The sequence below is a fragment of the Epinephelus moara genome, chromosome 9 (genome assembly GCF_006386435.1).
Source record: "Epinephelus moara isolate mb chromosome 9, YSFRI_EMoa_1.0, whole genome shotgun sequence".
Taxonomy (NCBI): Eukaryota; Metazoa; Chordata; class Actinopteri; order Perciformes; family Serranidae; genus Epinephelus; species Epinephelus moara.
In genome coordinates, this window is record NC_065514.1 from 4,050,206 (window position 1) to 4,062,841 (window position 12,636).

The window sequence follows — 12,636 nt, forward strand, 5'->3', positions numbered from 1 at the left end:
GTTTGTGAATATTTTTATCTTAATTCTAGGGTTGCAAGAAACTACCTTTTCGCCATAATTTTTAAGTTATTAACTTTTTTGGACTTTTTTTTCGCTCGTGTTGCCTTGGGGGGCAGACACGACAGCGTGACAAACTTTGCAAACAATTTCCTTAGCTCAACGTCCGTCAACTTGAAGCCAAAATGTTTCCAGATGACTGAAGTTGTCCTACCTTTCTTCTCAACCAAAGGCTGTCTTTCTGCCATGTTCTCAATCGCTCGCTCCACATATTATTGATCCACACACGTCACACGCTTGCTGCTGCTGCACATAACACAGGTGCATTCACAGTGCAGTGCTTACATACACGCCGCGCCGTGCGGCGCATTAATCGTTTTTCTTCGATTATAATGTTTTTATGATCGTGAGAAGCCAAAATCGAAATCATGATTAAAATTCGATTAATCGTCCAGCCCTACATTAAAATGAATGTGAGCTTTATTAATGTGCAGTGGCTGCAAAAGTTTGGGCCCCTGGTCAAAATTTATTTTACTGTGAATAGTTAAGCAAGTAGAAGATGAGCTGATGTCCAGAAGACACAAAGTTGAAGATGAAACATTTCTTCAATATTTCAAGCCAGATGACTTTTTAATTTCATCTTTTACGGTTTCAAATTAACAAAAAATAAAAAGGTCCTGAAGCCAAAGTTTGGGCCCCTGCATGGTCCGTGCTCAGCAGCGCCCCCTGTTTGTCTCCAGCTCAGAGTCTCTCAGGTCTTTCTTCATGCTCTGCTCTTTGAGCTCTGTCCACAGATTGTGAGAGGCGTGGCCTAACCTTCAGCTGGCTCATCTTGAGGGCGTCCATTGTGAATTTGGAGGTGTGTTATGGATTATTGTCACCTGTCCACCCCCGTCTGTAACAGGTGGACAGGTGTCCCTCTGTCTCATCCGTCCACCCTGTCTGTAACAGGTGGACAGGTGTCCCTTTGTCTCATCCGTCCACCCCTGTGTTTAAGACTTTTTTCTCCACACATACCTTTGGTTCTGTTTTCCCTTCATCAGTCCACAGGACATGTTTCCATAAAGCATCAGGCGTGTCTCGATGTCCCTTCACAAACCTGTGAGTGTGAATGTAGTGGTGAGGACACAGGTCAGGTTTTCTTCTGATGACTCTTCCATGAAGGTCATACCTGTCCAGGTGTGTCTGCTCAGTACAACAGTGCACCACCACTCTTCCTCTCTCACACAGTTTTCAACTTGACCTCCACAGTTCCTGTTAACGTCCATTTCTTAATGACATGACCAAGTGAGGAAACAGCTCCCTGAAAACACTTTGCTATCTTCCTCTAGTCTTCATCAGGTCTTTGAGTGTTCAGAGCGCAGGCAGCTGTTTAGAGGAGCCCATGGCTGCTGAGTGTTGGGACAAGCTGTCAGGAGTCAGAGGGCTTTGAGATCCTCACGATGACTGTGAACGAGCTCACTGTACACTTCTACACGACTGTAACTGCACTAAAGAGACATTCTGCGGGGGGGCAGCACTAGCTGTTGAGCGTACATGCACTAACAGAGTCACAGAGACACTGACACCAAACTTTGCACAAAGCATCAAAGCTCGAAAGGTTTCAATACATCGACCAGCGGAGCGAATCGGCCCGCCCATCACCACTGAGGAGGTGGACTGGTAAGACTAAACTCAAGTTTTACAACCTGACTGAATGGAGTCGAAGCGTATCGTCGTTCTGCAGACTGACGGCTGACTGAGGAAACAGCCGCTGTCGACTGTAAAAAGCTTGTCACGCTTCTTTCTAATAATCAGCGGCGTGTGGGAGAATTGTTCTACGTACGATCCACTCATTTCCATCCTGTTTATAAGGTGCAGCAGGATGCGTGCAGGAGTGAATGGAGAAGGCAGAGGTGTCGAGGCCGAGCATCAGAACACACTGCTGGATGAATACGTGTCTCTCTTTGGCCTTCAGGGCCTTTCACACAGATAACTCATCAGTAAACATTTGAACTATGAACATGGAGCGAGTCGTCTCAGATCTTCTATCCCATGATGCTTTTCACCTGCAGCTGTGACTTAATTCTCTGCAAATAAAGTGGAGACGAGGGCCGCAGACAATATCCAAGTATTAAAGAGGATTTCTTTATAACACCCTCCATCTGTCTTCCTGTACGTCGTGATGTCGGTGATGTTGGAATAGGATTATAAGAAGGAGCAGAGGGCACACGAGGGGCCGGCCAGAAGCTGCCTGGCTTCAGTCCGACACCGACCTGACATCTGCTGGCAGATTCCCTCCGTCTCTATTAACACACTCCTCGTGTAGAGCTCTGAAAGATGTGTTGAAGATTTGCGACGGCTTCTGCCTGGAGGATAAAACCTGATGTGGAGATTAATGCTGTTACCTCACCATGAGGTCTGTGTGCGCAGACTGACAACATGATACAAGTCGGTGCAACATTAGATGGAAACATTATTAATCATCACGCCCACCTCCCTGCGTAACCAGGAGGACATGAGTCCTCGTTAATCACGCCGTCATGGCAACATACACCCAATGAAGTGCTGATATTAGCAATCGGATTTATGAAACTCTGCAGAGATGAACACAGGCGTGTTCTCAGAGGGATGCAAACACACAATCTTCCCCTAAAAAAAAACTACGTGTCCTCTTCCAGATCCATTTGCATGCTAATTATGTTTATCTCTCAGCTGTTGGTGGAACTGAGCTCTGATTAGCACTTTGCAGCTGCCGTCGGCGATGTAACAAGCACCCTTACAATCCTCTTTCACCCAAAACAAAACAATAATTACATGAATGAGTCTTAAAGCAGCATTATTTTTGCTTCATTTCCAGACTAAACGGTTTCCTAATGAAGCCTCAAAGCGACTGGATTGAGAGGCTTCAGTATTTGTGATTATTTTGTCACCAATCTTACAACCGCTCCCAGACGGGATGTCAAATGTATCGGTGAGATGAGCTGGATCACAACGCTTCTTTTCGAGGGATTAACATCACAGACGAGGCGAGCGCGCTGAGATAACACTGTGACTGTGGAAACTTTGAAGTAACATCAGAGGAGGTGGGCTTGCTGGAACCAGAGAGGATGAGGTTGTTGACGAGTATCTTGTTTGATCTGCAGCAGATCGTCTTCTGCTGTGTGGGATTGTGTGAGATGGAAAAAAAGGAGAAAGAGAGAATGTGTTTGTTGGAGAAATGAGGTCCTGTGTACTCCCACGGTTTTGGCGTCCTGACTGCTGTCGCTGCTGATTAATGGAGACGTTAAAGGAATATGAAATTAGTGTTTTCCACCTGTGCAGAGGATTCTTCCATCTGTCATTCAGGACTGACATTTTAATTTAAATGGCTTTAACTGTCTCAGCTCAGTTAATCTGCTAATGTTGTTTAAGGACTGATGAAAAGGTGCAGCTCTGTGCTCGCTCTGCTCGCTCAGATTCAATCAAGGGAAAAAATGTGAGTATCTGCATCACACAGACGGAGACTTTTCTTTGTGCCGTTTCGTCTTTGCTCTCAAAAAAAAACAATTACTCTACCTGGCACTATCCCGACAGGAAACGCACACACGTCTTTGTTAAAAACGATCGCCTGTGTGGCGCTATCCCGACAGGAAACGCACACACGTCTTTGTTAAAAACGATCGCCTGTGTGGCGCTATCCCGACAGGAAACACACACACGTCTTTGTTAAAAACGATCGCCTGTGTGGCGCTATCCCGACAGCAATATGTCTACAGGTCTCCAAGTGTTCCAGCAGCCACGCTCTGCAGTTGCACATGAAACTTTAAAAGATGACCACATGGAGCAGTTGGTGCAGCTCTGTGCTTGCTCCATCTTTCATGTGACAGAGAGTCAGATTCAATCGGAGGAGGAAGTGAATATGTGCGTCACACAGACAGACACTCTCCTGTTCTTTGTGCCGTTCCGTCCTTGTATTCGTCCTCCTGTTCCTCCTCCCTCGCTCCTCCCAGCTCCAGTTTCATTGTGTGAAGTTTTTCTCCCTCCAGCAGAGCAGACACTTACAGACATTAAACCTCAAGGATCGTTTCACCCGCGCTGAGTGACTGGTCATCCTGCGACGTGGCAAACGTAGACGATGCTGCACAGCCACCCACAGGCGATGTTATGTGGAGTTACAAAGTCAAAACTAAGATCACTGAGGGACTGTTTGTAATTTTATGGGGGGGGGGGGGCATGTCAAACAAATTTCCAACAGTCTTTGACCACATTGCGTGTGTTGAACACTGTTGTGTGGATAACATATGCAAATGTTATCTTGACTGATATTTCATCAGAGTGACTTTATTCTACACATCTGATTCAATATTTCACCAAAATAAACTGTTTGCATGAAACATAAACATTAAATTCTGCGCTCCTGCATGACGACAGTGACAAACTAATCTTTTCAGCTCCAGGGTTTCATTTCCTCAGACTTTAACTTTCAAACATCAAAGGATTCGTTATTAAAACCTGAGACCGTCCTGTGTGCCGAGGTGCTGATGATCCCACCGCTGTGTTCAGTTTATTTGGGTCATCATGTTGCTGATGTTGGCTGTGTGTGTGTGTGTGTGTGTGTGTGTGTGTGTGTGTTTAGGCTTGTTTGGTTGGGTTTGTGTGTGACTGTCATGCAGCCACATTCTGCTGAAGTGCACGCTAAAATAATTTCTTGTCTCATCCCAAACCAAGACGGAAATTTGTGTTTCCTAGGATAGTGAGGAATGACCCGCCCTCCTCTCCCTCTGATTGGCTTTGTTCATTGGTTGGTTTGGTTTAGACACAAGGAGTGAGGTTTGTCAGGGTTAGCCAATCAGAGGCAGAGTAAGGCGGGCCATTTCTTTGCCACGTCCAAGTCACAGGATGAGTCCTGAAACCGAAACCATCCCACAGGAATCTTTTTTTTCTGCCATTTTAATTTTTCTTTTTTTTCTTTTTTTTAACAATTTTATATTTTTCAAAAATGTTATCAACATTTTTAAGAAATTTCTTCAATTTTTTGGGATATATTATTAATTTAATTAATGATAATGTAACAATGTGCCCCTCTGTGTTGAGCTTCACAGTTGGAGCAGTATTAACCCTGCAGCATCACACAGGTGTGAAGCTGTTGCATCGTAGCCTGTGACTCAGTCGGCGCTGTCATCGTACAGTCTGCTGACATCACACTGGATGTTGTCGTTTATTAGATCCATGTGGCGCAGGAATCCATCAGGAATCCTGAAAAAATGTCTGTGCCTGTAGAGCACACACAGCTTGTGTGATGATGATGATGATGATGATGATGATGATGATGATGATGTCCCTCCTGTGTCGCTCGCTCGTTGTGTTGAGCTCAGTTTCTACACACGTGTGTATATGAAGAACGTGTGGATATTGATGGCGGAGGGCGGGGCATGAATCCTCCCTCAGACACTTAGGGATAACATCAGTAGCTTCACAGTCCCGGTCCTACCACCCCTCCTCTGGTAGGTACAGAACAGTCCCTAATGAGACTAAGGGATGAACTGCAGCTGTCTGATCATAGCAGTTATTTCTCCGGCTCATATAATTCCTCTTCGACACTTCTCCTCTCCCTCAGCCTAAAGTAAGCCGTGATGTAGTTACACCCAAAAAGGATTAAACAGCACTACTATCCGACCGTCCCAGTTCCACTCACACAAGTTATTTATATCTCTGCAGCCGCTCACGCCAACAGACAACACGTCGCAGCGCCTTCATCTTCGTGCACAAGGTGATGACAACGTTTGAACGTACAAAGCATTTAAAGGTTTTTGCCCACACAGATGCGTCGAGGCAAAAACCTGCAGCACGGACTCATGAGCTGAGACGTGTCACACGTCTTTGTCCAGCATCTTTTCCCTTGTGAAAATGCGCTGTCTGAAAATAAAGAATAAAGCTGAGCGCCATGTTTTTGGTTTTTAAACAGGCTGGACGTGAAGATCTGCTCCAGTGTGACTCATCCAGAATCATCCCGCTGACCTGCTGTCAGTGTGCTGCTGGATTTATCTGCAGAGACTCCGCCCTCTCACTGGAGACGATTGTCTCCTCGGCTTCTGTGTTCAGGACGTTTATGGGCGTGTACCTGAGGGCGGGGCTTTATGAAAAGGTGTCAGGTGTCAGACTGTAAGCAGGCATCATCCAAGACACACAGCGCTGAAAAAAGGCAGATATGCCAAATGAGAGTGACTCTGGGAGGGGCTGCCTGCAGGCAACCAAGATTCACACAACTGGTCAGTGCGACTGACTCGGCACGTAAACCACAAGGCTTCAGACTGTGCAGCCATGTGCTGATATCAGCTGCATATTCAGTCTCACAGAGATACTCAAGCCAACATGAACTCTTTACATCACACGATGTGTTAAAATTATGTGCAGGCAACACAAGAAAATACAAAGTCAATGAGGATCTTTTGTCGTGGTGGAAACAGATATCGTATACAGAGCAAGAAAATGCACGAAGGGCGGACGTGAGGGATGGTGGCCATTTTGTCAACATTTTATTGCCTTTTTAGATATTTTTAAGCCATTTTAAAAACAGATTTTTCTGACATGTTTTGACTTCCGTTACCTTGCAGCTCAGCTTGTACAGATTTTAGTGATACAAAGTATTTGAAGATAATCCAGGAAATGACATCACAATAAGCAAAAATACCCATGTAGGCACTGGCGAACGGTTTCTGTTGCAGGTTTCAAAGGGTTAAAAGGAGACACCTGGACTCACCTGTTAAAACTGAGATGCTTCTTTTGTCCGTTTGCTTTAACTTAAGATGTTTTTTCCTCCGTGATAATAAGGGACAGGGTTCACTGCGTACGAGCCCTGTGAGAGTTTACAGCTTTGCTCGGAGGTGTTTGAACAGTAACAGCTCACACGGTTATAAAGTTAAACACCTCCTTGTCTCGTCTCCTTCTCATCAGATTACGTCTGATTTACCATGTGACGTCTTTGAACTCTGAGGAGAGCGAGGTCACGATATCTGGCTGAGAAACCTAATGAAATAAATTAGGGCTGAAGCAAAGTTGAGGTGAAGGACTCGACCAGCAGCCATGACACAGTTTGTCCTGAGGCTCTGCAGACATCTGTTCTCTCTGCTGTTTGTACTGAAGACTTGTGATGAGCTCCTCCATCAGCCGCCAGTGAAGCGTTGTGAAGTCCTTTAATTGTCCGTGCAGAGTAAACTATGAATATTTGATGTCCCACAGATAATGAACTTTATTCATTTCATGTTCATTTGCTGTTATTTCGGAGGATGACATGTTTGGGAGTTGTGATGGAATGTTTTCTGAGAGCGAAGCTTATTAGAATCATTTTTTCATATGAAGAGCACTCGGCCGTCAGATGCTTTGAGAAAACCATCAGTCTGATTCCAGAGGTTGAATGAGTGTAACGCAGCACACACACACACACACACACACACACACACACACACACACTGTTGGTCCACCGGGAACAGTCAGTCAGGGGGGGCCTACTTGTGATAGGCTAGCGACCTGTCCAGGGTGAACCCCGCCTTTCACCCATTGTCAGGTGGGATAGGCTCTTCTCCGTTGGTCTGAATCAGGGATACATTTTTTTTGTTTCTGTGGAACAGTGGTCTTCTTGCATTAAATACATAGTGTTTAAAATGTCGTGCTACTTGCGGAATAAAATAAGAAGCGTGTTATTAGTAAGCATGGCTCATGTTTTTAACGTTCAGTCAGACTGACATATCTAAGAAAAATATTGGATGATTGCCGTTAAATCTTGATGATGAAAAATGAAACTCCTGTGATGTGGAGTGTGACGGTGATCAGTACAGAAACTAGTCTGATCAGACTGAGTTCAAACAAACCATCTTAACAAAGAGCTATGAGACTCGCTCACTTGACTTAGACTCAAGTCTCAAATTTGACGTCAGCGTGTGTTTCTGTTATGGTTAAGAAACATTTTTTCAAAAGGTGTTGGTGTGTGTCCATGTGTGTCATAGTGAGATCTGTGATGGCGGTGCGTTTGGATGTGCAGTAACACCTGTGAGTGCGTCTCACTCTTGGGTCCCTCTGGTCCCATGGAGGACGGACAGTCCTGCAGACGGAGGCTGGCTCAGTGAGTGGGCAGTCCAGTGTGGGTGTGTGTGTCTGCTGATGAGCGTGAGGGTTTGATTAATATTGTAATCAGTGGATAAGATGCTGTGCGGCTGCTCCTAATAAGCTGCGTCTTAATCAAACTTCTCCTCGGCAAGAAAATGTGTCAACGATAAGAAAGACGGAGAGAGGACGACAGACTGATTTTATTAACATGCATCCATAACTGTTTATGAGAGACGTGACATTTTGTATTCTTACGTGACTGTGTACACTCAGTGTGTACGTATGTGTAACGTTAATGCGTCTTCATAACAGTAAATGTTTGGTAATATAATATACAGAACGTAATGAATGAAAAATCTGGGATTTCATGATGGTTCGTTTGTGCAGGTGTGAACACACCAAAACAACCGGACTGAGACCTTCTTGAAGAGGTGGTCTCAGTCCGGTTCCAAAGGAACTCTGGTGCGGTTGGTTTGTGGTGAGAAGGTGTTCCAACCTGGATGTGAAGCAACTGCAGTCACATGACACATTGTTTGGGTTAAACATGAGCATGTTACAGTCCTGGAGGATTATTAATGTGCACCTCCTCCTGTACTGCCTTAATATGCACATTCAGCACATCCAATGCATCAAAACATTGTTTTCTAGTTGGAGCCGCGCCTCCTCCTGTACTGCCGCTGACTGACACCTCTGCTGACCTCACCAGGAAAACAACATCAGCACCATCTAGTGGACAGAAACAGCAATTTTAGCAAATTTAACAGCGATTTTATTATTCTAGGACCAAAAGTTGGATTAAAATGTGTGTTTGCAAAAATTAATAATGTGTATAATAAAAGATGGATACTTGGTGTCTGTATATCGACACAATATCACCACATTAAACACCGCCATACTATGCTGTATCGATTTTTTCCCAAACCCCTAATTACATTATGCAAACACAGGACACTGAGCCAGGAATAATAGAATAGAATAGAAAAAAAAAAACATGAGCAACATTGTGACAGGCACTTCCTGGTTTAAAAGCTCGGGTTTGGTAGACTCACAAGTCAGTCTTTAGACGCTTTGCTTAACTAAAGACTGATGTCTTTGTCCCTGATTTTGTGTTTAGATGGGCGGATACAATTTCAGAGTTTAAAAAAACTCCCTACGTTGCAGAACCAATAGTAAATCCGCAGGGCGGTCCTTCGGTGGCTCGCTGAACTCTTATGCTCGTAAACATAGTCCGACTGCGTTAAAAGTTTTAAACAAAGTCGTTGTAAGTCCTTCATTTCCACAATCTCATGGACTGAGCACAAGTTTGATAAAACAGAGTTAAATCTCTCGGCATCCATTTTCAAGCTCGGACGAGAAAAGGAGGAGCGCACATTTCCGGGAGGGCGTGTCCTTTTCAAAAATGCAAGACGCGTTGCTTTGTTGCCGGCCGTTTTCTCCGGTGTGTTAAACACACTTTAGAAAGGAGTATGGAAACATTTTGGCTGTGAGTTTGAAGAGTTAACAGGACCTGGACAAGAGCCACAGTGTCTGCATGTAAATTCATCTGTTCATTTAATCATGGATTGACATGAATACAGTATGATATATTGAAGAAGTATCAAGGAGTCACAGTGATTAAAAAGGCTCGCTTGACTCGCTCTCGGAGCCAGCCTCAACTGGACATTAGAGGACCTGCAGTTTTTGGCACTTAGGCATTGACTTCATTTTTGAGCCCTGGAGGGTGCTGCTTGTTCAGCACTGGTATCAGAACACTACCCAGCATATGGTCGATGACGTCTCTCATCTCAGAGTAGGATCTACAGAAGAAGAGCTGGCCCCGCACACTGTGACATTAAACCAACAGTGGTTAATGTGTGTCACTGACGGTGGAAGAAAGAGACTTGATTATGAGAGACAGAACAGCAGGTGTTAATATTCGGTTTCCTGTTTCAGTCGTTCCCCTCTGCAGCCCCACTTCAGTTTCTTTCATCTTCTCTACCTCTGACTATCTCAGCGCTCCGCTGAGAGCCCCTCACCTCCCCGTCTGTCTTTCATGATTCTCACTCTTCTGTTTTTCTGTCCTTTGCAGACAAACAATGATGCCGAGCTGATCCACCGAGATGCTGACAGCGAAGCAAAACGAGGACAACATCTATATTTGAATCCTGATCTGCAGCTCACTCTCCGATCTCCTTACAACACAACACTGAACACTGCCCTGTTTCCTCTGCCTCCTCATCTGACTTCATTGTTTTGGAAGAAGAGAAGTTCAGCAGCGGCCTCAGGGCTTTCCTGGTCCTGTCGACCTCTGACCCCCCCTCACATCACCCCCTCCCCCTCCTCTCCCTGCCATGTCCAACGACAGCAGCCTCCTCAGCGTCTGGGAGGCCTCTGACTGGGCGGACACCTCCCAGTGCCCGCCCTCGGTAGGTGGAGCAACTTTCTTGATCGTGGCGTACAGCGCCGTCATTGCGATCGGGTTGCTAGGCAACGCGGGCCTAGTGTTCATCATCGCCCGGCAACAGGAGCTGCGCAACGTCACCAACATCCTGATCGCCAACCTGTCATGCTCCGACATCCTCATGTGTGTGGTCTGTCTTCCTGTTACTGTCATATACACGCTGATGGACCGCTGGGTGCTGGGGGAGGCGCTGTGTAAGGTCAGTGGACAACACACACGCACACGCACACGCACACACACACGCACACACACACACACACACACACACACACACACCGTCATGTTTCCATCATTTCAGAGGGCATTACATATATTTACATTAATACACCCCAGTCCCTAACCCTACCAAAATCAGGTTTTCAGCTTCCAAGTTCACCGGGCAGGACGCTGGTCCACTTTTGTTGACACTGTACTTCCATTTTGCATCTAATTCCAAATTTTACTCAGGACAGCTTTGGTCAAAGCAAACTTTGTGTCCATTGCAGTATTATATTTTTGAATGAATATCTTACGACAAGTTGCCTGCTGCCGGTGCTAAGTAAACACCTTTTAGTATATTACTTTTTAGTCCCCTAACCCTCCCAAACTAGCCACTTTAGAGAAGCATAACTTCACAGGGAGAGCTCCTAGACTCCTGGGACCTGATGCTGGTGGATCTGCATCCCAAGACATGTCCACTGAGCCCACGTCAAATCTCTGTCAATTTTTGTGCCAAAATCTTAAAGGCCTTGTGTTGGCGCCAGAAGTGATGCACATACATGAGCGCCCATGAGAGGGCACCACTTAGTTTCTGACTTTTAATGATTTTGAATTTTGAAACTCAAATTTCAGCACCAGTGAAAGCAGACAGGGGGACCGAATTTCCTACAGAGGTGGGCTGGAACGACCTAGACATGCCCCCCAAGTTTCAAGAGAACGCACCACTTACTTTCCAAAATATAACATTTTTGTCCCTTTTAAAAAGTGTTAATCAACCCTGAAACGTAATGACTGATGGTATGGGGACTTATATTTTGTCCCCACAGAGACGTGTCCCCACAATGTGACTGTGTGAACAGCTTTATGTCCTCACAACCATCTCCACCTGTTTGTTTGCCCGTCTCCACCAGGTGACTCCCTTTGTTCAGTGCATGTCAGTGACAGTCTCTGTCTTCTCCCTGGTGCTGATTGCTCTGGAGCGTCACCAGCTGATCCTCCATCCCACCGGCTGGTCCCCGGCGGCGGGACACTCCTACCTGGCCGTAGGGCTGACGTGGCTGGTCGCCTGCTTCATCTCTCTGCCCTTCCTGTCCTTCAACATCCTCACAAATGACCCCTTCCAGAACATCAGCCTGCCCGCTAACCCCTTCAGGTGAGCTCAGATTAGAGGTGTGCAGCTTGTTACCAAAGTATCTTTACCACTGTGTTGAACATCCATTCTGGCGTCAACATACAAAAAAGGGGTCAGTTAGATTTTTTCCAGTTGGTACCCATTTGTATTTTACAAGAAAAACTGTGCCAACATCCCTGTGTTGCTGTCCTGAACACATCTATAAAAACTTTACGCCTCCACTGCTGTGTGTACTTGAACAACATACAGTGGTGCACATGCAGCACGGAGAGGCTCAGGTAAGAATGTCCAGGTATACAGCAGTCTACTTAAATTAATATTAGTCATCATTAGCTGCAGACTGATTATTCACCATATAAATCAGGACACACTGCTCTCCCCTCTGTGAAAGTACATAAGCCAATTGAATAATAAAAAAATATTGGCGCTGATGTCGGTGATTCAGGCCCTGTATTATTATCAGATCAGGACCAGACTCTGTGGAATCGCCCCCCCCAGCTCAGATATCTGGTGTGTGCAGGTATGTGTTTGGTCATCAACACCTCGTTGTATCAGGATAAAGGACGATCACGCGTCATTTAAAACGGCAGAATTTTGCTGCTAAATCAAGTCAACAGGAAACAACAGGATCAGACCTTTAGCTGTGTCGCACCACTTTTACTCAGTAACATACAGTTAACAAGGTTGTTTAGAAGCTCGTTAGCCCACCCTGTGGTTGTATGACTCCGCCCACCAGCCCACCCTGTGGTTGTATGACTCCGCCCACCAGCCCACCCTGTGGTTGTATGACTCCGCCCACCAGTCC

General features: G+C 45.6%; 1 protein-coding gene across 1 annotated transcript in view; it reads left to right on the forward strand.

The window, feature by feature from the left end:
• Positions 1 to 10,391: 10,391 nt before the first annotated feature.
• Positions 10,392 to 12,636, forward strand: part of npy8ar (neuropeptide Y receptor Y8a) — a 4,068-nt gene continuing 1,823 nt past the window's right edge. The window contains exons 1-2 of the mRNA XM_050053884.1: positions 10,392 to 10,700; positions 11,611 to 11,852. Coding sequence (XP_049909841.1) covers positions 10,392 to 10,700; positions 11,611 to 11,852 — 551 coding nt within the window. The remainder of the gene's footprint in view (positions 10,701 to 11,610; positions 11,853 to 12,636) is intronic.